Here is a 26,597-nt window from a genome sequence, read left to right on the forward strand (position 1 = left end):
TTTGGAAGACCAGAAATCTTTGATGATGAGCTACAAGAAGCATAGATCAATGACAGGACAGTAACTAATTTTGTAAAAGTGGGCTACAAATCTCTAATTTTGTAAAAAACAATGTTCCATTGAATGTACAAGAAACAGCTACAGTAACTCTTATTGCCCATAAACTTCACAATTCTGGAAATGTACTCAATGTAGTATTGACAGGTTTTGAATGAAGGGACATTCTATCTCTCAAGGATTGACACTTCAAGGTAGTTGATACAGATCCCAGTGATCCGGTAGCTTTAATGATACACGTCCAAGAGCAAGTGATTGCATGACGCGTCATTGGTGCCTTCTGCACTTTCTACCCACCGCTCTGCAACACCTGTGACATGCCAAAACCACACAGCCTCTGGAACCCAGACCATGGCAACCAGGGGTAGAGCATGACATCGATTCATCCTTACTCCCTCTTCCCAAGGTTGTAGCAGGGACATTTTGGTACATACTCTTAAATTCCCATTGCAGGTCTCCTCTTTGATCCCACTGAACTCCTTGAGTTGCACAGGGAAGACCATTATAACCAACATAATTGCAGACCTCATTGTATGGCCTTTGCATGGCCTGACATTGAGGAAGTTGCAAACCATATCTTCCTGGAAATGTTGATGAAGAACCAACCTCAAAATTCGGACACTGAAACCTTCCAGGATCTCGATAAGGAATGTCCCACTGAATCCGATTATGATCATAATTGCAAGAGCCATTCATGGCAGAATGGCCTTTTGCAGCTTCCTGTTTCTTTCCACCAGCAAAGGTTAGAGAATCCTGAAAGCATCTGGCCTCTGATTTGGATGCATTCCTTTCACCAATGCCTTTCTTTGTCTGATTTCTGAGACCAATATCATGCCTATAGCTTTCTTTCTGGAAGTGGGAAGCTCTGTTTCTCATTCTCTCTGGAGGTGGCTGGGTTTCTGCTTTGGAAGCATTTGACTTCCCAGTCCTGTTCTTTACCTGAGATTCTGCTGAGGCAAGGGCTTCTCCTTGATCCATGTGAGGCATTCGGCAATTTCTTCTGGCGCCAGCATCACTATTCTTATGACCTTTCTGGGGAGGCCTTGTAGAATGTCTTTTACGTTTAGAACCTACTAAGTCATCTCTTGGTTAAAATATAATCAGTTTCATAAAGCCTTTTCTCATACCAATTAGAATATAAAGTCAAGAATCCATTAAAATGGATTATTAACAAAATCGAAAGCTCCCTTATGAAGAGATACGTATCAAACTCACCTCATATACTAGTCATAAGAAAAAATCATAAAAAATCAACCTATCCCCCTATACACAGCCATATCCATGTAACATAGAACATGAAAGATTGTATTTATGGCATGCAGACAGCTACAAATGCCTACATGCACTCATTACACATTTGTATGCCAATGCACATAAAAAATAAATAAATACTTGTGCTTGTACTCTCAGTAGAACAGGGACCCAAATGCAACTTCACAGATTAGCTACATTCTTTCATGATATGGTGAAGTTAGAAGCCCGTGCACATGCATGCAAGTATCTCTGGCTGCCAAAACCAAGCACACAAACACAACTGAAACAGCTTCAATGGAGAATATGCCAATGCAGTGTGTATGCAGGGATAAATATATGGGCTTAATGCATATAGTGAATACCTTTGCATTCACAGAAGGAAATGATAGGGTCCAAGCAAATGCATGTCTTAAAAATGGTTTCACGAAAAATGCTTTGTACACCAAAACAGGATCATGTTAACAAAATAGCAAACCTCCATTAGCACGTGGTGCCTTTGAGACAGCTCTGAGATGTCTTGCTGTAGCACCCCTTTTATGTTTTTCTGCCAAAACTTTCTTTCTCTCTGACTCATCAGGCCAACGCTGAAATAGATACAAAAAATAGATCGTTCATATGCAAAAGCTTCCAGGCACATGTATGTCTAAAATTCAAACCAACCTGTCTAAAGGTTTTCAATCTGTAAAGGTTGCGGCCCTTCACAAGCAAAGGAAATAGTGGTGGCAATGTCTTAACCCCTGTGCTCCATAGTATTTCAACCTTCTTGACCATGGAAACAATGATCAGCACATGAATATTAGTCAAAACAAAATCATTCTATCACTGGATTCAACATTACAGTGAATGTGTGTTGCTGTTTAAGTGCTCCATAACTCTCCTTAACTATTCTTCCTGCAATTGTCCGCTTTCCTATAGCATGGCCACCCCCACCTCTCGTGGCTACATCAAACCTGTTTCATAATCCCATGTCCCTTTCTAAGGAAGCAACTAGAAAATCAAGAACCCTGAATGGTTCTACCATGTGCAAAAGATAGCAGCTTGAACATAAGTAAATACTTTTCATAAACTCTTTGGGTGAACAGCACAACATCACCTGTGCAAACATCACCTGCAAAAGTAATGGAGAAACAAGGCAAATGAAGGCAAAAAAATGAGCCTCATGGTTCATATTAAGAAGATACAGGGAATAGCATACAGATTTGACTTACCTGTACAGTTAATCACGAAGGATGACTTTGAATACAGCTTTAGACCATTTCCATCTTTTATCCTGAGTAGATTTAAGAAAAGGAGGTTCATTGCGAAATCCAAAAGCAAAATTAAACCAGTATGCAGCATTGATGCATGGTGAAAGTATAACAGTGGTGTTCACCATATCCACACCCTTCATGCATAATCAACTGAAAGCGATGAAAAAAGCCACACAAAAGGCCACCTTCCGGACATTGTGGCTTAGTGTTTGATGAATGATTGGCTAATCAAGTGACCATAGACTAAGTACCATAGCCAATGTATAAGTGCCATAATTGTTCAACAGTTGGCAGGAGAAATAAGAACACAACCTTTCTTGACAGACAGAAGGAAGTCATCATAGAGAAATGACCTTCCTGAAGTTAGGATATAGGCAGGAGAAATAAGAGCACATCCTTTCTTGACTAGACATCAGGGAGCCACCATAGAGGAATCATCTTCCTGAAGTTAGGATATATATATATATATATATATATATATATATGAGCTTTTTAGATGACAACTGACAAGGGCAAAGCAGCTATCTTCTGAAGGTATCATAAAGGTGTGAAGTTTATATAATTGCAACCTCCAAGTACTCTTGGCAAGATCTTGAAAGAAAAAAGTTGGAATTGCTAATGCTGAGAAGCACTTGTTGAACAGTAGCCAACCAGGCACATTGACTGTTGAATTAAAGATGTCCCAGTCTTACCTCCAATGCTCATGAATTCTCTGTATGAAAATTGATTTTGTTCCTGTCAACCTAAGTCCGTGCTTTCGCAAGTATGCCTTGCACTCTTCTAATCTTAGCATATTCAGATCATGCCCTCCTACAGAACAGTAAAATCTCATGATATCAGTGTGACAAAAATTCAAAAACTTAACAAAAATAAATGCATCATTTCCTTGTGTAAGCAATACCACTATAATAAGGCCCTACAAGTGTGATAAGAATTCAAACATTATACAGATTTAAAATATGAAAGAAAATCATAAATCTCCATGTTGAAAAGGACACTTTATGTGCAGAGATATCTCAGTTGTAGAGGATTTTGCAATTGCATGATATGATATTTCTTGGTAAACCTTAGAAGGTCAAAAAATGAATCTTAGACTTCTGGGATAGACATTCAATACTTGTGACACCAGTAAGTTTGCAGCATCTATTTAGCTAGAAAAAAGAAAAAAAAAAGCACATTGCTTATGCCATTTCAGTTAGCTAAGTTAGGTTCAATGTCTCTTAAGGTTACAGGGTCCTTATGTTTTTCAATTTTAATTCAGATGTGATAATATATGATAAGATGTGACTTCTGGTTCACTTAGCTTGCTCATGATAAGTATGCAGCTTTACTTTATCAAGACATTGAACTTTTTCATCTAGAGAAATGAGTCACAAGAAGTTCACAGAGTCATCACAGCATCAATTCCTTTTAGCTATTGGGCATTGTCTCAAAAGGATTCAGCTGATGAAGAGATGGCCTTTGGTAAAAGATCCCCATATGCAGCAACCAAGGAATATTTGGTGTGCGTTGCTTCTCCCTATAAAATTATGTAGTTGGAAGAATATAGATTCTCTTTGATGAGGAAACAATTGCTTCGATCTTTTTTTTTCCTTTTTACTTCTCATGAGTCATATGGGGCACAAGCCGCACAACCAAATGAATCATCTGAGATCTAATACATTACTGCATGGAGGGGGCTTTATGGGTTTATCAATGATTCAAAAGATGTTCTTTTCCTTTGAAAAAAAAAACAAAAATATATTGGAGCCTACTTCATAAGGAAACCAAGTTCCCCTTTGAGCAACATCCACATAAAACTGTTCCAAGTGCAAACGTTAAGGGAAGATATCAACTTGGAAGAATTATTGGATTACCAGAGTAGCCTTGTTTTATCATCTCAAAAAAAGGCGGTCGTCTCAAAAAACAGAGTAGCCTTGTTTTAGAAGCCCCTTAAAGTAGGCCATACGAAATCATTCTGTTATTTGCTAAGTCACGCACACTTAGCATGCATGTACTACATTGACACGACATGACACTCGATACAATGTTCATGAACATAGTCCAACCTTCATCTATTTCTCGATTTTGTTTTTTTTTTAGTTCTTCATTTCTTTTCTCTTAAATTTTGTCACTGATTATGTTACATTTCAATTTTTAATTTGGATTTATTATTTAATGTTTCTTATGATGGCTTAAAATTGATGTTCAAGAATTTGCAAAGATATTTATACCTTATTGCTTTAGAATAAGATTTTTAAATGCATACAATCATGCACATGTTAAATTGTAATCCATTATCATTGTAATGTCCATATATATTTTATATATATAAAGAAAGATACATATACATATATATTTCATATATATGTATATGTATCTATCTAATTATATATATAAATATATATCAGCCGTAGGGGTATTTTAGTCTTTTTCTCTTTTTACGCATATTCATCTTTTGAATATATTTGTATTTTTTTTCTTTTAATTTATGTACTTTGTGTACCTTGGGGGGCCCACATATGGTCGTTGGGCCCCTCCAATACATGTGGAGCCCCTCCAAGGCCCACTAAATGCTCTATAAATTGAGCCCCTCTCCCTTGTATTTTTTCATGGCTTTGGGTCAAAGCCCAAGTGTTCAATAAAGTTTTTATTCTTTAGTGCATTTGTGAGATTGATTGGGTTGTGCTTTTGTGCACAAGTGTTCTTATTGTGCATGTGTGCACTTATCTTTCATCAAGAACATTGGGTCTTGATCATAGTATCTTGTTGAAGATACTTTCACATGGTATCAGAGCAAGGTTGGAGAAAGAAAATCGAGTGGGCTCTCACACTTTTTTGGTACCTCAAAAAACGTGCCCTCAATTTTTTGGCGATTGGCGTGGATTCTCTTATTCAACCAATATTTTAGAGGCCTCTTCTATCAAGAAAAATCTAAAACGCTCTTGTGGTACGTAACTCTTTTTCCTCTTTCTCCTCTCTAATGGGTGAAAAAGACTCTCATTTCTCTCTCGGTTTCAAACTTAATGGCTCCAATTATTACGTATGGGTCAGAAACATGGAGGCTCATATTAAAGGAAAAGGGCCTTGGGGTTATTTCCAAGGCTCAATTCTGAAACCAGAGCCTAAAATTACTTTGATGGAGAGAGGAGAAATAAAGATCCTTGAAGGAGAAGAAAGAGCCAAGGCGCTTAAAGACTATAGTAAGAAGCATGAAGAATGGGAGATGAGGAACTTTAAAATCCTCTCATGGATTTTCTCACCCATTGATACAAAAATTAATGCCAACATTATAAAGTTCAAAAAAACCTCTCAAGCATGGAAATACCTTGAAAAAATGTACACTTCAAGGGATTTGTCCCACAAATATTACCTTAAAAAAAGGGCCTTGACCCTTCAACAAAACGAAATGACTACTAGAGAGTATTTTGCGGAGTTGTCTTCCATTTGGGATGAGCTTGTCATGCTTGAGCCCAAATGGAGCGGAGAGGCTATTGAGCTTAGGCATAAACAATTGAAGGAAGATAGTTTCTTTAATTTCTTGAATCGCTTAAGCTCGAATTCGAACAAGTTTGGTCTTCTCTACTATCCGCTTTCACTTCCCCCTCTACTGAAGATGTAATTACTAAACTAAGTGGGGAAAGAGACTCGTATGGGTATAAGTAAGAATAACCCAAGTGTTCTAGCAACACCTAATAATGAAGAAAATGAAGGTGTTAATGTTGTCTCAAGACCGGGGAGCAACTTAAGGACCTACAAGCCTCCCCACTTCAAGAATCAAAACCAAAGTTCAAGTGGTCAAGGTAGAAAGAGGGATTATAGCAAGCTTGTGTGCCACTTTTGTAAGGAACCGGGGCACATCAAGCCGATTTGCCCAAAGTGGAAGAAGTTGCTAGCTATGGCTACCACATCCCAACCTCAAAAGGAAGAGTGTTCATCATCTTCAAATTGAGCTCTTTCAAAACAACAAATTGTGGATGCACTTCAACCTCTTCTCAAGGGAGCTATTTCCGGAGCCGCTATGTCAACCTCTTCTCCTCCCGGTAAAACCTTGTAGCTTTTAGATTCGGGTGCTTCATTTCACATGTCTCAAAGTATTAGTTCTTTTTCCGAATACTCAAACAGTCTTTTTCCATCCTTTGTTTCAACCGCGGATGGAACATCTCTTGAAGTAAAAGAAATTGAAAATTTTGAAAAACAAGGGTTCTTCGTTCCAAAAATTAGATTTATACCCGAATTAAACTTAAATTTGCTTTCCATTTCTCAACTCTCAGATCATGGGTGTGATATAAAATTTTCTTCTAACAAATGTTGGATACAAGATCGCCAATCCGTGAGGTTGATTGGGGAAGGCTCTAGGAAAGGTGATCTATACTATGTCGATTCCCTTCAAATTTCAAAGAACATGTTTTGTAATGCTGTCCAACAAAAGGATATTAATGTATGGCACAAGAGACTTGACATCCAAATGTTGTAAAAATTTCTCATTTACTTTTTGTTAAAAATCTATGTAAAAGTGATTTCACTTGTAACGATTATATTCTTGGGAAAATGAAAAATTTACCTTTTTGTCAAAGATCTATGTTTACAACAAGACCTTTTGAAATTGTCCATTCAGATGTATGAGGACTGACACCTGTTTTATCAAAAGGGGGTTTTGCATATTATGTCATTTATGTTGACGACTACACGAGATATTGTTGAATATTTTTTCTTAAACACAAATATGAAGTTTTTTTTTTTACTTTTAAAACCTATCATATGCTGATTAAAAATCAATTTAATGAAAACCTAAAAAAATTTAGAACGGACTCGGGTGGAGAATACCTTTCAAGTGAATTAAAAAATTATCTTGAAAGTCATGGTATTCTCCACCAAAGATCTTGTTTAAAGACCCTCAACAAAATGGATTAGCCGAAAGAAAGCATAGACACATAATAGAGACAACTCAAACTCTACTTATTTCTCAAAACATCCCAAAAGGTTTTTGGGCCGAAGCTGCCTTAGCATCTGTCTATCTGATAAATCGACTACCTTCCAAAAATTTGAACAATATCTCTCCTATTTAAATATTGTATACCAAAGAACCCGACTATAGTCGGTGATAATTTTTTGTTGCAAATGTTTTGTTCTTACTGATAAGAACGACAAGCTTTCACCGAAAGCTATTGAATGTGCCTTTCTTGGATATTCTGAAACCCAAAAAGGGTTTCAAAGTTATGATGTCAAGAATGATAAGTTATGTGTTTCCATAAATGTGAGTTTTCTGAAAAATGTTAACGATTTTGAAAGGAGTGAACCTTATAAAGAAAACATGGATTACTCTTTTTTATTTGAGTTGTTAGCACAAAATGATGATAGTGATGATGAACTCACTCATAACGATGCTAATGATAAAGAAGAAGAAAATATTTCCTCCCATCCACCTATTTTTCAACATAGTGATGAAGGGGCATCGAGAGATCCTATAACATATACTCATAGAGACAGAAACAATTTTAGAAGTGCAATTGAAAAATACAGTGAACCTAGTGGCCCCACTTCAATAAACGAAGAAAACCTACGAAGAACTGAGAAAAATAGAAAGGTGCCTTCTAGGTTCATCTCATATGATTCCTTTACACCTAAACATAGAGCTTGTCTTAGCGCCATTCACTCCTATGTAGAGCCCAGAAACTTCGAAGAAGCCAAAAAGAACAATGAATGGTTAAAAGCAATTAAAGGTGAGCTTACGGCTCTCAATAGGGCAAAAACTTGGGAATTTCAAGATCTTCCCAAGGGTAAGAAAACAATAGGGTGTAGATGAGTATTTAAGGTAAAAACTAAGAGCGACGGATCTCTTGAGAGATATAAAGTTCGGCTAGTTGCGAAGGGATATAGTCAAGAATACGAGATTGACTATGAAGAATGATGAAATAGAACATCTATCAAATGGCCCGAATGATCACTGTCAGATGCCTCATCACTGTTGCCCCAATTAACAAATTGAACATCTATCAAATGGATGTCAAAAATGATTTTTTAAATGGTGATCTTAATGAAGAAGTATATATGGATGCCCCGCCTGAAATAGAGACTCCCAAAGGAAAAGTGTTTCGTCTCCGAAAAGCACTGCATGGTTTAAAACAGAGTTACTAGTCGAGAAAGCGGGAGCGGGAAGCGAGGCACTTTCAAAATTTTAGGAAGCGGGAAAGCGTGGGACCACTTAGAAGAAAATTCTGAATCGTCTCGGAAGCGACCTAGGAAGCGAACCGAAAGCGACCTAGGAAGTGAACCAGAAGCGAGGGGGAAGCGAAAAAAATGAAAAAAATGGGGAAGCGAGGGGGAAGCGTGGGGGAAGCGTGGGGGAAGCTTGCTTCCCATAAATAGGAAACATGCTTCCTATAAAAGAGAAGCACACTTCCCAAAAAAAGGGACGATTCCCCTCACGCTTCGGAAGCGCGACGTTTTGCGCTTCTAAAGCGTACTTTCCCTTTTACCTAGGCGCTTCCGGTAACTCTGGCTTAAAATAAGCCCCCAAGGCTTGGTATGATAGATTTAATTCAGTAATGTTAGAAAATGGTTTCTCATCCTGTTTCACTGACACTGCTCTGTTTGTTAGAAAAAATAATGCAGGGATAGTTATTCTGCTTTTGTATGTGGATGATATGCTAATAACTGAAAGTGATACTAAAGGAGTTAAAAGCATAAAATCAATCCTAAAGGATAGATTCAAAATGTCTGATTTGGGATTTCTAACCTATTTTTTGGGTATTGAAGTAGCATACTCTCATAGAGGGTATTTTTTATCTCAAACTAAGCTTGCCTCTGAGATTCTTGACAGGTCAGGTATTACTGATGATAAAGTTTGTGAAACTCCTGTTATACTAGGAACCAAAATGAAAATTGATGATGACATTCCTCTCTCTCTGATCTCACTCCCTACAGGCAGCTTGTGGGATCACTGATGTATCTGAGTATTACTAAACTAGATATTTCTCATGCAGTTCATACTACAAGCCAATTTCAACATGCACCAACATCGGTTCACATGAGTGTCATTTTGTGGATCATCAGATACGTAAATGATACACTAAATAATGGAGTATTCTTATCCTTTTCTTCTGAATTGAAATTAATTGCTTATACTGACTCTGACTGGGGAGCTGACCCAAAAAATCGTCACTCCAATACTGGTTTTTGTGTGTTTTTAGGAGACTCGTTGATCTCATGGAGATGCAAGAGACAATAAAAAATGTTTTTATCCTCTACTGAAGCTGAATATCGAGCCATAACAACTACTACCATGGAAATTGCATGGATTCATCAGCTATTAGAAGATATGAGGATCAATGTTGAAGGGCCCACCAAGCTATGTTGTGATAACAAGAGTGCAATTTATATTGCCAAAAATCATACATTTTATGAGCGGACTAAACACATTGAGATGGACTGTCACTATGTTTGTGAAGCATATCTCAAAGGAGTCATAGATTTTCCGTATGTAACTTTAGAATATCAGTTGGCGAATTTCTTCACCAAAGCTCTGTGTTCTCCGCGATTCAACTCCCTTCTTGGCAAACTTTTGGTCATCATGCCCAAAGTTTGAAGGGGGGTGTTAAATTGTAATCCATTATCATTGTAATGTCCATATATATTTCATATATATGTATATGCATCCATCTAATTATATATATATATATTATATATAAAGAAAGATACATATACATATATATTTCATATATATGTATATACATCTATCTAATTATATATATATATCAGCCGTAGGGGTATTTTAGTCTTTTCCATTTTTTTACGCATATTCATCTTTTGAATATTTTTGTAATTTTTTATTTCTTTTTTTTTTCTTTTAATTTATGTACTTTGTGTACCTTGGGGGGTGGCACATATAGTCGTTGGGCCCCTCCAACGGTTGGGGGGGTGGCACATATAGTCGTTGGGCCCCTCCAACGGTCACATTTATGACCGTTGGAGGGGCTCCAACGACTACATGTGGTGCCCCTCCAAGGCCCACTAAATGCTCTATAAATTGAGCCCCTCTCTCTTGTATTTTTTCATGGCTTTGGGTCAAAGCCCAAGTGTTCAATAAAGTTTTTATTCTTTTAGTGCATTTATGAGATTGATTGGGTTGTGCTTTTGTGCACAAGTGTTCTAAGTGTTCTTATTGTGCATGCGTGCACTTATCTTTCATCAAGAACATTGGGTCTTGATCATAATATCTTGTTGAAGCTTTCACAGCACACATGCATGCACAGGCAATATGCATGTATACAAGTATTTATGTTTACATGCAGTCATCTCCATGTGTCTTATTTTTCCATAACTTTCATGTCACACCAAGCATGTTTATGTTGTGTCCCATGCCCGTGTCCTTACCTTTATGACATAGGTTGTTCGATGATATGGCACCAGATGACATCCCTGTTGGGATGAATGCACTGTTCGTAGGTTATTCTATACTTCCACAGAAATCAATTTGACTCTTCTGCTATGCAGACTGGGAAGGTAGGGAGATTTCCTTATAGGAATCAGCTAGTTCAATTGCCATTATGGTGAAGAGAATGGTATGTGTCGGTGCATGAGGAGCTTCCATGCCAGAACATTTGAAAGTGTGGTTCCTTATATTTTACATGGAAATGGTTTTGGGCAGGATCAGTTCCTGCAGAGACAGCTGCCAGTTGAGGAACTGGGTGTGCACATAGTCTAATGCAGCTATTCCAAAATAACCATATGCAGCATAGCTTTGGATGGTAGGGACAGTTGTACTCATGCAGTTGACCATTGCGGCATTGCCATTGTTCAGTATGTAGATCAAATCTCATCTTGTACACAAGACAATTTAGTTTATTTAAATTTCTACCACTACCTAGAGCAAGGAATGGTGTCTGTGGTGTCTGGTAGCAAAAACAGAAACGTAAATAGCTTATATTTTATGGAACCTCTACCCGTATAAAAGCAAAATATTTAAGAACAATACAATGGATAATGAATTCATAGTGAAAATTGTTGAGAATAGGTGGTTTTAGGTTAAGTTCTCTTATATTAGAGGTTTTCTGAATTTTTACTCTCATAAGGACTTAGATGTAATTTTTCCTTTTTGCCTCTCTCTATTTAATATAGAGAAAAGCCCTAATCAAGGTTAACGATATTGAGTTTCTCTGTGCAGCCGTCTCTCTCTCTCTCTCTCTACACAGGTGGTTGCTCCTTTCTACATGGTATCAAAGCCCTCGATCTCGGGAGCGTGATCACGAAGAGGACTGATCTTCACCAAGAAAAAAAATTCAGACTGCGAGAAAAAAAAATATCAGGTTCGTTGTTGCACTAGTGTAGAAGATCTGATAACAAATCTGGGATGTTACCCAGATCTGTCGTCAGATCTAAAGATGGATGTTACCCAGATCTGTCGTGATCTCCTGGAGTTGTAAACAATTTTTTTTTCTGTTTTTTTTTGTGGGATTTTTTTTATCTCCTGTCGTGATTTTCTGGAGATTGACGAGTTCCTACTGATGCGTACCTGCTGTGATTGACGTGCCGTGATTGACTAGTTCCTGCTATTTGGGTCACGCAGCAGGCTTCTGTGCTGCTGCGTTGCAGCCGTGAGTTGTTGGTTGTTCCTGCTGTTTGGGCCACGCAGCAAGTGTCTGTGATACTGCGTGCCAGCCGAGAGTGTCATGTTTTCTGTGCTGATTGCGTGACTACCGTGATTCTGGATTTTTTTTTGTTTGTTGCGTGTGATCGAGATATGATTGATCTATTTAATTGTCTTTTGAAGACTGATTGGCAGTTATGCTTTATATGTTTGGGGAACAGCAGTTGTCGTATTCATCTGTGTTGCAACTGAATATTATTGTTGGTCGTGGTCTATGTCACATGGGTGCGGGTGCGGGCGCGGGTGCGGGTGCGGGTGCGGGTGCGGGGATTCGGCACTTCCAAAAAACCCGGGTGCGGGGGTGCGGCAGGGGCAAAAATGTAATAAGTAATATATATATATATATATATATATATATATATATATATATATATATATATATATATATATATATATATAAAAGGGGGTTGGGGAATAGGCGGGGTTTTTTTTTCAAACTTTGCAGCTGTCAACAGCTGACAGACAGCTGCTGTCAGCAGCTGTGCTGTGAAAAACTTACTTTATGCTAGTCTGTCAGCAGCTGACAGACTAGCATAAAGTTTTTTTAAAAAAATTTCGAAGCTCATTCGGGCAAAAATTTTATTTAAAAAATGGACATTAATGATCCTGGGTGCGGTCAACGCACCCAGGATCGAGTTGACCGCACCCGCACCCGCGTCGAGTCGCGTCGACGCGGGTGCGGCACCCTCCTAGCCGAATCCCTGTGACATAGGTTGTGGTGTGTTTGGGTGCAGCAATGGTCGTGACTCCCTGCTGGGGTGAGTTGTGTTTCGTGTTGTATTAGTTTCAGCTATCCATTTGTCGTGGAAGCAGCAGGAGTGATTACCTGCTGGTTGTGAACCTTTTTTTTTTGGAAACAGCAGGGCTGATTCCTTACAGTGGTGGAAAATTCTACTTGAATACTTGTTGTTCTAGTGAGCAATATGGCTGAAAATTCGAAATGTGATTCGAAAATGAAACAGATTGGGGAGTATAAGGCTTTTTCCAACCCCTTCTCGTATGGCTCTTCCGTTAGGTTGAATGAAACCAACTATGCCCGATGGTCTAGAACTTTTATGATGTCGGTATCTGGACATCGTCGAAAACACATTTTGTTGGAAGGCGAACCCACTGAGAAGTTGGGAAAATATGTTACTTGGGATGAAGATAATGACATAGTTATGTCATGGATCATGAATAGTGTCGAACCCCATATTGCAGATTGATTGATCTACTATAATACAGCCAAACTGATGTGGGACAATCTTCGTGATACATACTCACAAGAAACAAATGTGAGTCGTATCCTGCAAGTCGAACAAGAAATATATAATTTGCAACAGGGAGATCAGACCTTGGCCCAGTACTATGCTTCTGTCAAAGTTGCGTTTGAAAGACTTAATGCTCACAGGCCTCTTTATTGCTCGAAGCAAAAGGATCATCAAGAACAAACCATGGTTGTTCGTTTTCTTACAGGTCTTTCTTCAGATTTTTCTGTTGCAAAAGTTCAAATGTTGACTGGATCAGATGTTCCCACTCTTGCTGATGCTTACAATCGTCTGAGTAGACTTGCGATCTCTCTGCCACAGTCTCAGCCTGTAACTCAGTCATATGCTCTTGTTGTCCCATCTAGTTATGGGCGTGGAAATATTCAGAATATCAGAGGACGAGGACGTGGACGTGGTATGGGAGGCAGAGGAAAGCTTCAATGTACATTCTGTGGAAAATCTGGACATTTAGAAGATCGTTGCTGGGATAAGCATTGTCGGCCAACATCTTCTTCATCAAAGTCATATACTCCTAAAGCAAATGTGACTACTCTCGAGGCAACAAATGTACAAAAGAATATCGCTGAAAATGAAAGTAGTATCACCCTTAGTCGTGCAGAATATGATGAGCTGATAGCTCTTCGACCTTTGAGTTCCACTCCTCCTGTAGCTGGTGTTGCATATTCAACCGGAAATCATCTTCATCCAACTGATAGTAAGTGGGTTATTGACTCTGGTGCTTCCAGACATTTGTGTGGAAATTCACGTGTTTTTTCAGATCTTAAGGATATTAAGGCTCAGCTTGGAGTCTCCTTAGCCGATGGGAGCTCCTCCCCGGTTGTTGGTTAGGGAAATATTTTTATATCCTCCTCATTACAGTTGAATAATGTTTTTCATGCTCCAAACTTTTCTCAAAGTTTACTCTCTGTTAGTTGCCTTATAAAAGAAAAAAATTGTAGAGTAATATTTGATCCAATGGGTTGTCATTTTCAGGATTTGCTGACGGGGAAGAAGATTGGTGGAGGCTATGAAGAAAATGGAATTTACTACCTACATCATCCAATGGGTTCTGTTCATGCTGCAGTGGAACATTCATTCAGTCCTGTTCAGTGGCATCGTTGTCTTGGTCATCCTTCATTGTCAAAGCTTCGGTCGGTCTTTCCTCAGATTCCTTCCACCACATCATTTCAGTGTGAAGCATGTCAGTTGGGCAAGCATCATTTTGTTCCCTTCTAGTCAGAGTCAGTCTAGTAATAAAGTTTTTGAACTTCTGCATGCAGATGTATGGGGTCCTAGTAAGATTCCTACTAGGACTCAGTGTCGTTATTATCTTGTTATTGTTGATGATTTCTCTAAGTTATCATGGGTATTTTTAATAAAAGAACGATCTGAAGTTCCAAGTCTTATCAAATCCTTAATTCTTGAAATAAAAACTCAGTTTGAATCTATTGTCAAGATTGTTCGCACTGATAATGCTCTCGAGTTTAAATCAAAAGGTCTGTTACAATTTTACCAAGATCATGGCATCCAACCCCAAACTTCCTGTGCCTATTCATCTCAACAAAATGGGGTGGCTGAGTGAAAACATCGGCACCTCCTTGATGTTGCCAGGACCATTATGATTCAATCTAATGTTCCTGCGTTATACTGAGGTGATGCGATTACCACTGCTTGCTATCTGATCAACCGCATGCCTTCGTCTTCTGTGGGTGATCAAATTCCATTACATATCCTAAAACCTAATGCTCCACTTTTTCCTTTATCACCAAAAATATTTGGATGTGTTTGTTTTGTACACAAACTTGGCCCTGACCGTGATAAATTAGCCGCTCAAGCTACAAAATGCATATTTATCGGTTATCCAAAAAATCAAAAGGGCTATCGATGTTATGATCCTATTTCTCGTCGAGAGTATGTCAGTGCGGATGTATCTTTCCTGGAATCCTCTTCATATTACTCTATTTTTGGTTCCCCGCTGCAGGTTGATCCAGCTGAGTCTTTTCCATTACCTATACCTCCTTTTCCTTTGGAATATGTGCCCTCATTACCGAACCAAACTTCATCCTCTTCCAAATTTAATAATCCACCATTGGTATATGTGCGTAGAGCTCCACTTCCGCAAGAGCCTTCATCTTCTTCTTCTCCTAAGGTAAGTTCTACTGACAATTGTGATCTTCAGGATGATGATAACAGGCCTATTGCTCTACGAAAGGGGACAAGACAATGTACCTTATATCCCATATCTCATTTTGTCTCTCATGCCAGAATTGGACATCAGATGAAGTCTTTTATCTCAGCCTTATCTGCTGAAACTATTCCTCTAAACTATCAATAGGCAGAACGTGATACTCGCTGGAAGCTGGCTATGCAAGAAGAAATGACAGCTTTAGTATCTCAGCATACCTGGGATCTAGTTGATTCTCCAGCAGATGCTGACATTGTTGGATGTAAATGGGTATATACAATAAAGTACAAATCTGATGGTTCTATTGAAAGGTACAAGGCCAGATTAGTCGCAAAAGGGTATACTCAGACATATGGAATTGACTTCTTTGAAACTTTTTCTCCTGTTGCACGGATGGGTACCATCCGTCTTGTTCTCTCAGTAGTTGTTCAGCATGGTTGGAGCTTGTGTCAATTAGATGTGAAAAATGCATTTCTATATGGGGATCTATCTGAGACCGTTTACATGCAACAACCTCCAGGATTCGAGGTTGAGGGGGAGTGTCAGAAGGTGTGCAGATTGAGAAAGGCGATTTATGGCTTGAAACAAAGTCCTCGTGCATGGTTTCAAAAGTTGTTTGACGTGATGTCAAGCTTTGGCTTTAATAGATCAGCAGCAGATCATACACTTTTTATAAAGAAAACTAGCTCTGGCATAGTTGTTATGGTGGTATATGTGGATGACATCATTCTTACAGGAGATGATGTGAAAGCTATTGAAGCCACAAAGGCTCATCTTCAAAAACACTTTGTTACAATAGACCTTGGTTCACTCAGGTATTTTCTGGGTATAGAAGTTGCTAGAAGCCGTGAAGGGATGGTTTTGTCTCAACGGAAGTATGTTCTTGACTTATTAAAGGAAACGGGCATGTTGGGAGCTAAACCAGCAAATATTCCCATGGACCATAAAGTTCAGTTGTTTGAAGAAGGGTCAAAACCACTTGATAGCAAAAGTTATCACTCCCTAGTAGGGAAGTTATTATATGTAACTGTGACCAGACCAGATATTGCTTTAGCAGTAAGCAAAGTTAGCCAGTTTATGGACAAACCAACTGAGGTACACTAGAATGCAGCCATAATGATTCTCAGATATCTAAAATCCTCTCATGGAAAGGGGTTATTGTTCAGGAAAGGTGGAACTCTGGAGATAGTAGCCTATTCTGATGCTGACTATGCTGGATCTGTAGTAGATAGAAAGTCTACCACAGGATTCTGTGTGTTTTTGGGAGACAACTTGATTTCATGGAGAAGTAAGAAACAAAATGTGGTTTCCAAGTCGAGTGCAGAATCAGAATATCGGGCTATGGCCCAAACAGCTGCTTAATTGATATGGGTTCGCACTGTTCTTCATGATCTCCAGGTGAAGGTTTCCTCTCCAATGACCATGATGTGCGATAACAAAGCGGCAACATATATAGCAAACAATCCTGTCTTTCATGAGAGAACAAAGCACATTGAGGTTGATTGCCACTATGTAAGAGATATGATTCAAGCTGGTCATATCACTACAAAATACCTAAAGTCGGATGACCAAGTTGCAGATATGTTTGCAAAGCCTCTTGCTAGGCCAAATTTCTCCAAATGTTGTAACAAGCTGAGCATGATTGATATCTATGCTCCAGCTTGAGGGGGAGTGTTGAGAATAGGTGGTTTTAGGTTAAGTTCTCTTATATTAGAGGTTTTCTGAATTTTTACTCTCATAAGGACTTAGATGTAATTTTTCCTTTTTGCCTCTCTCTATTTAATATAGAGAGAAGCCCTAATCAAGGTTAACGATATTGAGTTTTTCTGTGCAGCCATCTCTCTCTCTCTCTCTCTCTCTCTCTACACAGGTGGCTGCTCCTTTCTACAAAAATGACATCCTTTATCACAGTTTTTGAAGTGTACATATTTTTTCACAGTTGACCAATATTTTCAGATTCAAATACATTACCAAGTTTTTCCAGTTCAATGCATACTCATCATATTACCAAGTTTTTCCAGTTCAATGCATATTTATCATATTCATCTCCAACCAGATACGGAGCTACATACTGGCCAGGGTGGACAAGTTCCCACCCAGACCTGGAAATCCTCAATAAATGGGTTTGGGTCAGGGTGGGTAGAGCACACCCTAACCCGAATGTTGTGGCCTTCCTCCTTGCCCCCCTAACCCACTCTCTCTCTCTCTCTCTCTCTCTATATATATATATATATATATATATATATAGTGATTGGTAGCTGCTCACATGTTAGGTGCTAAATGGGGTTTTCAGTCTTTTTTTATTTTATTTATAAATTCTGACAGTACAGAATCTACAGATGTGATCTATGTAATTGATTTTATAGGGATCAGCTCCTGAAGCGTTTGATTCTGACACATGGATAGGTTTGTATAAGGTTCGAAAAATCAATGGTAAAAAATCTTTGTAAATTTTTGAGGCTCCAAATATCATTTTTTTCATCGAAAACACATGATCCAGGTATGGATTCCTCATAAATCGACCATGCCCAACACATTTATGGGGTCAAAACTGTAAAAAAAGCACCGAAAGGGCAGAAAAATCCATTTACCACCTAACTTGTGAGCAGCTACCAATCTCTCTCTCTCTCTCTCTCTCTCTCTCTCTCTCTCTCTCTCTCTCTATATATATATATATATATATATATATATATATATATATATATATATCATAGTCACCTGTATTGTTAAAGGTAATTTCTTGGCAATGGTATATATCGGAGAGATTTTCAAAAGTTGATAAATTTCGAGAGTTTAAAAAATTGAAAAAAATATAAATAACAAAAAACCTAAGAAAATAATATTTTTTGTATTATTTTTCTTTAAAAAATATAAAGAAACATGTTCTAAAGGTTTTAAAATATAAAAGAAACAAAAAAATAGGAAATACAAACTTTAAAAATTTCAAAAATATCGTGATATTTTTATTTTTCAATATTTTGAAAATATCGTGATATATTCTTGATATTATCAGCAATCTTGAAATTGCCGATCATATCGTGGTATATTCAAAATATCGATGATATCAATGATATATATATATATACACACGAAAAGTAGTAGGTGCTTAATCCATCCGTGCTTGATCAAAATGCACGCATGCTGGCCGTCCATCCCGCGCACATGATGGACGGCCAGCACACAAAAAATGCAAAAAAATGACAAAAAATGTGCAAAAACGACAACAAATGTGCAAAAACACCTTTTTGGGTCTTTAGCGGCACTTAAACGCCGCTAAAAAACCCCAAAAAGGCCACACACATCTTTTTTGGATTTGTTTTTAGCAGTATTTTTAAGCACTGCTAAAGACCTAAAAACATGGTTTTTCAGTGTTTTTTGCGGAGAAATAATGCTGATTGTCCATCGTGCATGCGATGGACGCTCAGCAATAGTGTGTTTTCATCATGCACGTATTGATTAAGCACATACCACTCACTATATATATATATATATACACGAGCCATTTTCATTAAGAAACAACCTCTTATTGATTCCTCTCTTGCCGCTCGTGGTGACTTCTTAGGGTAATAGGGTTTAAATTAAAAGTAACCTAAAATTTGTAACATAGTAATGTTGGCGTTCTTTAAAACAGAACCAGAATGTGAAACAGGAATACATACCGGTAAACGCCATGGATGAAACAATGGGTGGGTGCTCGGCATTCTCCTCAGCCTATCGACGCCTACGATGAGCCCAGGCCATCATATCGATGGTGAGCAAGACCCTAAACCCAAAATTAGAAAGAAGAGGACACCCCTTGGTCGTTCTCATCATGCAACCAAACCCCTTCTTATAGGCTTCTAAGAGAGGCCTGTAGTGAGAGGAGTGGGTGGAAACCACTACTAGTGGTTACCCTGCATGGGAAATTGCAATAGCTGCCTTATAACTCCCATGAGTCATGCTCCACCCCATGATGTACCAATGTCAAACCGGGTCACATAAGGTTGAATTTGATCCATATTCCAACATTCTCTTACTTGACCCATTGACATGAAAAAACACTATATCAAGGTTTTACTGTTATCTTCATTCAATTTTCATGAGGGTTCACATGTTATCCTTTATCGCAAAAATGAATCATACGAATCATGGAGATGAACACTTCTTTATGAAATGTCATATTTTTATGCACTATAATATAATTCATTTCCAGTGTTTTGGTATGTTAAGATTACCTTTATGAATAGGTTGGTCTCTAACTCATTCTATTGATCATTTAATATTGTTATTCTGCTATTCTCTCTAACCAAATGAAAGATCATTTATACAGAATCAACAATAAACAAAATTATAGAGAATCAATTTAGTTTCACATATGTGATCACATATAACCATAATGTATTGTCATACATCAGAAGGAATCAAACAGACACATCCCTTTTACAAGTTGAGAATATAATCCCGATGCTAGCCTTTTAGTAAGAAAAATCGCAGTCATTTCTTTCATACCGATTGTATCAATACATACTAAATGATTTTTAATCATTTCTTTAACAACAAAGTACTTTAACTTCATTTGTCAACACGAGGTTGAGCTCTTGTTGTTATTCAAAAATGACATGATTGCTTCATTATCACAAAAGATCTTTAGTAGCCTTCCAATAGAGTCCATTATACTAAAATTCATAATGAAGCTTCTAATTAAAATGGCCTGAGATAAAATCTTGCATAAAATCAATAATTTTTGTCCTAATGGATTTTAGAAATTCCTTCACTGTCCTACAGTGAGATATGGTACCTCGAATATTTAGAGTCACTCACAATTGCAAAAGCAACAGGCTAAGAATGTTCGAACACTCTCACTTCTCATAGACATCCTTTTAAGCGCTCCCAATTCTCATAGACAACCTTCAAAGCGGTTGTTATATTCTTCGTATGAGTGGAAGATAAATCGCTCTATACAAGATTCATATTGAAAAGGTAAATGTGAGACTCTTTATTATTCACATTTTATGAGACAAGCATAATTGAGTCATTATCATTCCACTTTGGTGAAAACGATAATACTTATAGTTGCTTCGTCTCCTCAATTCACAAGGAATTGACTTCAATTGGTGAAACTAGCAGATCATGTAAGCAGAGGCAGTATACCTTTGGGTACGAACATGTTTCATGGGCTGGTATACACATCTACTATTGCACCATGTATGAAGTTGAAACACAATGACCTGCCTTTGCATAGAATCACTGCTTCATAAAGTCACACACAATCATAATACTGAATCTTAACACAGTCCTGAGAATCCTCAATTAACACAACTCAGATCACTTTGGTGATTATATGAGTCAGTTGATCGAGATATTTTACCGTAAATATATTCGTATTATAGAGCATGTTCATGCACACATAATAATGCATATATATTCATGACGAAACATGTATTATATCATCAAAACATACAATTCATGCTTAAACGCATATGCACAAATAAATTTTGATGAAAACACATCACAAATGTCATAAATTTAGTCATAATTCATGCTTAAAACATTATGCATAACTTAAATAATATAAAATATATGTATTAGACATGCATAAGTCAAGCTTCCATGATAATAAACACTTATAAAGCATGAAAAAATAACAAAGCATGTTCTTTTATGTAAAACCAAAGGGCCCTCAAGCTAGAACCAATCCTTAACTGCTCCGAACCGGTCAAGTAAAGGCCTGAACCGGTCCAGAAATGATGAACAAATGGCTTATAATCCCTTAAAATCGAATGAAAAATCCCTGTTATTTTACTGATACATGAAAACAGGGTCTCTTCATCTCGAAACCAGTGAAAAACCTATAGGAACCAGTCAAAAATGGCTCTGAACCGGTCTCAGAACGCACTGTATCGGTTACAGAACTGGTTCAGGTGTAAATAGTGCATGGACCCCATTTTCAGAGATGATCTGATCCAATCAGGATCCAGATCCAATACCAATGGATCTTGGGTTGGATCTCCCATTCTGGATCCAGACCCATAATGATCGGGTCCCGGATTCGATCCAATGATCCAAACCTGATTCAGATCTAGATCTATTCCATACAAGGATCTGGGTCGATCCAAGAACCCGATCAGGTTCAGACCCGAAACCGCCCAGTCCGACCGATATGTAATGGATCTTGTCCGAATCCAGATCCTAGGTCCAGTAAAAACGGATCAAACCCATACCCTGAACCCAAATGAGTTGGGTCTGATCCCGGACCCTGGATCTGATCCGTGAATTGAGTACAGACCCGATCCACTGGATCCGGATCTGGATCGGGTCCTCACCAGGACAAGTGGAGACCCAATCCACCCGGTCCATAACTTATCCGGGTTTTAGGCCTCCACAATCTTAGATCCAATACCCGACCCACAAGGATCGGGTTTGGAATGGGCCACTAGTCTGGTGGGGTTTGGGTCCAGATTCGACCCGCACAAAACATAACACCCAATAAAACTTGCTTTCAGTTTCTTAGAAACCGTAATGCATCAGATGACCCACGTCATCGTACGGCGACCTGCATCAGCGATGCTTGTGGCGACTTCCCCGACAACGCCACCAACGACACCCTCTCCACTGGCGAAAGGTAGGGCTCTGTCTCTTTTTTTTATAGATCTATCGCCGGTGGCGACACCTGCCGCCGAGGCTAGCTGTCGCCACCTGTGACCAACCGACAAGGTCGCCGACGATGGTGATCGGTTCCCCTGTCCGACGATGCCCCCGACGAAGCTACCCAGTTGGGGAAAAAGAAAAGGGGCACGTCGTCAATCGTGAACACATCTATCACCACCGGCCTCGACGGAGCCTCCGTCGGCACTGGCATCGAGAAGTGCTCCACCACCTGCCCGACCACCATTGGGTCGAGTTCCACTATACATTGCTACAGTGGAACCCGACTGGTGTTCGGTTTTTTAAACCGAATGCCTTCGGTTTTTCAGAGAAACCGAAGGGCATCAAGTGGACCTACGATTACCAGCATCGGCGGTCGGCCAAAATGCCTCTGGCGACGGCGACCCCCACATGGCTGACGGTCTCCCTCCGCCATTGACGATTAGTAAGGCAAAAAAATTTTTTTTACATAGGGTCGCCAGGGCTGCAGTCGCCACTGGCGGCCGGCCAAAGCAGCCGACAGCGACGGTCGATGGATGGTGATCAGTCGCCGACTTAACCACCATTCATCGACGGTTGCAAAGGCTGGAGATGGGTAAAAAATACCAAAACCCTTGTTTTTTTCCCTTTTCATTTGATATCTGTTTGCAGGCAGCCACTGTTGGCTGCCATTGCCGTCCGCGGTCGGCCACTACAGCTGACGATGATGGCCGATCGACGACAACCAGCCGCCAGTGTCTGCTATAATAGGGGGTGCACAGCTGCTGCCGCGAGGCCGCCTATCCTTTATGCAGTCAACGACAGCAGCCCAATGCGAGCGTCTATCTGCAGAAACGGGAACCTACCGGTAGGGATGGCAGTGGACCGGGGGAAAGCGGGGCCCCGCCTCGCCTCGTTTGGACCGGGGATGAAGGGTATGAAACGGGGATGGAGGCAGGGACGAAGGTTAAAATCCATCCTCGTTCGGGGATGGAGGCGGGGATGGACGTACCCTTTTCCCCGCCACGATCCCCGCCTTATCCCCACCCCGTCCCTGCCACTTTTCCCCGCCTCATCCCCGCCCCGCCCCGCCCCGCCCCGCCCTGCCCCGCCCCGCCTCATTCTTGTTTGAACCGGGAATGGAGGACATGAAACGGGGATGAAGGCGGGGGTGGAGGTTAAAATCCATCCCCGTCGGGGATGGAGGTTCTAATCTTGAGGCGGGGCGGGGGTGGAGACCTTGTCCCCCGCCCCGCCCTACTGCCATCCCTACCTACCAGTGTCCCATTGCCGGTTATGTCATGGTCCCCTCTTTCTGCTAACTAATTTATTTATTTGCATAGGGGTTCACCTGTTGCCATCGCGACAGGCTCTGGATGTTGCTGGCAACAAGATCCCATCATTGACGATGATCGACTGCAATCAATTTTCGGTGTAAGGTGGGTTCGGATGGGGTTTACCTCCTACCACCTGAAACCAAAACCGTGACAACAGGATACAAGCGAGTGTCGCACGAATGCCAACACACCCACATGTGCAGCGGACTAAGTGGCATGGGCTCATAACCCAATGTTGGCGTTCTTCAAAATAGATTCGAAATGTGAAACAAGAATACATACCGGTAGACACAATGGATGAAATGATGTGCGGGTGCTAGGCGTTTTCCTTAGCCTATTGACACATATGATGAGCCCAGGTCGTCATGTCAATGGTGAGCAAGACCCTAAACCCAAAATGAAAAAGAAGAGGACACCCCTTGGTCGTTCTCATCATGCAACCAGGTATAGGCTTCTAAGAGAGGCATGTAGTGGGAGGAGTGGGTGGAAACCACTGCTAGTGGTTACCCTACATGGGCAGTTGCACTGACTGCCCTGTAACTCCCATGAGTCATGCTCCACCCCATAATGTACCCATGTCAAACTGGGCCACATCAGATTGGTTTCTTCCCAGTCCGCCATATATATGTGCCCACCCTAACTTGGATTTCTGGCTCCGCCCTTCTCCAACTAATTGCATTTTAGTAGTTGTAGTTTAATCAGATGGCTCATTTTCATTACTCAAACACTCAATAAATAAACCTATACGAATTAAAATCCGAGATGATGAAATCCAAGTAGGAACATAACTCTGCACGTCATGTCCAGAAATGACTTCTTGCTAACTACCAACCTTCACTAAAAACCGAACAAGCACCAGATATGCATGAAAGAGTAAAACATAGTTCAGAGAAAAACGGGTTCAAATCAAACAGGTCGAAGATTCTGTTCGTGGTAAGCCCCATAATCTCCAGTTCTCGATAAAGACCCAGTCTACCTAACAAATCTACCAGTTTTTCAGTTTGTTTCCAATCACAGAGTTGCATCAGGATGCAAAACTTTGCAAAAACAATGGAGCAGATAACTCAGCGAATTCAGGCTAAACACAAAGCATAGGTGAGTGAACAACCCAAATGCTACAAAAAGAAAAAATAGATTTAATTACCATAGAATCAATCAGATGGACCCAAACGTTTTTCATAATGAATCAAATTAGAAGAAACAAAAAAAATCCACATTCCCGAAATATCAAATCAAAAAAATGGAACGAAAAAAGAAATCAATTACTGCAGAAGAAACAACACAAGCATCCATCAACATAACCAACAAGACCAATAAACCCAAAACCACTCCTCCCCAACAATTAAAAGACAAAGACCCACAAATATCTGAGATGCCCATATCAGAAGAACCAGTAAAGAAGACTTCTCTCGATGGGATTCAAGGAAAGGCGAACGGAAAAGGATCACCTTGAAGGAGGCTTATAACCTTTCTGCAACGACCAACTTCATCCGCCGGTAACGGCTCGGAGTCTCGGTCCTCGGATTTGGAATCGACCTCTTCGTCGCTCGACTCGATGTCGTACTCGTCATCGCTGGTAGACACGCTAATCGCGTCGATTTCTTCTTCGTCGGACGAAATCTGATACAGAGATGGCGACGAGGAAGAGGAAGAGGAAGATGATGGCGGTGGTGGTGATCGTGAGGAATTGCCAACCATGGGTGATGCTTCCGGCGGAGCGATGCGAGAGGTGTCGAATGGCTGAAGAAAACTTGTCGACATGGGTTGGGGCAGTACACGAGTTTTAGAGTTATTAAAGACTTTAAAAAAATTGGTTTAATTTGAATTCTTTATGCAGCGGCGCTTCATGCTAAGCATACAGCTGCACTACTACTGTTGACCGTCCATCTCAACATTTCTCGAGATGAATACCACACCCATCTCAAGAAATGCCAAGATGTATCTATTCTATTCTGCATCTTTGAATGGTTCCCAACATCTTGTTCAGCATATCTCAGATTAATTTCATCGTTTTTAGGCTCAAGGGCCAAGGGGTTTAGCGTAGTGGGATGGGGCCTAGACTGCTTGACGGGCAGTTTAGGTTCAAATCCCATGGCCTTCACCTCACCTCCGTGAGCAAGCCAAAGCTTGGCGACTCCCTGGGATAAGCCCTCAGAGTTTTACGCTGACATAAACAGAGACCATAAGTATGGCAGACTGCGCCACTGCGGCTAGGTCTCTGCCCCTGGAGTGGTTTCTCTGAGTAAAAAAAAGCTCCATTGTTTTTATACCATCCATGTCTTTTTTTTCTTTTTTCTTTTTTTTTTTTTTGGGGGGGGGGGATCTAAAACCTGCCATTCACTTGGGCGTGAGTTAGAAATGTAGAGTGACATGTTATGATCTTTTTGAAAGGGAAGAAGGCGCAACTAAAGCATCTTCGAACCTTCGGATGCACGACATACGTCTGGATATCACCTCACAACTGAGATAAACTCAGCAGGAGAGCAACCAAATGTCTATTCCTTGGCTACTCCTCTAAGAAGGGGTACAAGTGTTACGACTGCAACTCGCAAAAACTCTATATATCCCGAGACGTCAGCTTCGATGAAAAACAACCCTACTTCCCTTCTAAAAAAACTGATGCCAGCAATCAGGGTGAGCCAACCACTCCAGCACCAAGTGACTACGATGACTTCATTCAGTGCATCGTAATGCAAGAGAAGAGACCTCTTGATCTCACTGTCAGTCAACCAATCAATGACAGGAACGAACTTCCGCCCGGTCCTCCATCTCAGGCCGCCGAACCTCTTCGAAGGTCAGAAAGAGTCACTCGACCTCCTACACGGCTCAACGACTACGTGTCTCATATCGCTTATTCCATCAATAAACAAGTCTGCTATAAAGGCCTCACACCTCGGTATGTATCATACCTATGCAAGATCAGTCAACATCGCGAACCTGAGTCATACGAAGAAGCAATGAAGGATTATCTCTGGGTAAACGCCATGAAGGAAGAACTGACCGCTCTCAAGAAAAATCATACCTGGGAAATTTCTC

The 26,597-nt window shown here is 40.0% G+C and overlaps 1 protein-coding gene across 1 annotated transcript; it reads right to left on the minus strand.

Moving 5' to 3' along the window:
* Positions 1–25,322, minus strand: LOC149816181 (uncharacterized). Its single transcript, XM_089988063.1, has 8 exons — positions 25,010–25,322; positions 3,254–3,371; positions 2,520–2,581; positions 2,368–2,419; positions 2,150–2,261; positions 1,972–2,070; positions 1,787–1,895; positions 1–1,127 (listed from the first exon to the last, which is right to left on the minus strand). Exons 1-8 carry the CDS (start codon positions 25,320–25,322, stop codon positions 325–327), a joined length of 1,668 nt encoding a protein of 555 aa, XP_089844189.1. The 3' UTR covers positions 1–324.
* Positions 25,323–26,597: the final 1,275 nt, after the last annotated feature.

The sequence above is a fragment of the Nuphar pumila genome, chromosome 14, assembly GCF_984573655.1.
Source record: "Nuphar pumila chromosome 14, dmNupPumi1.hap1.1, whole genome shotgun sequence".
In the NCBI taxonomy this organism is placed as follows: domain Eukaryota; kingdom Viridiplantae; phylum Streptophyta; class Magnoliopsida; order Nymphaeales; family Nymphaeaceae; genus Nuphar; species Nuphar pumila.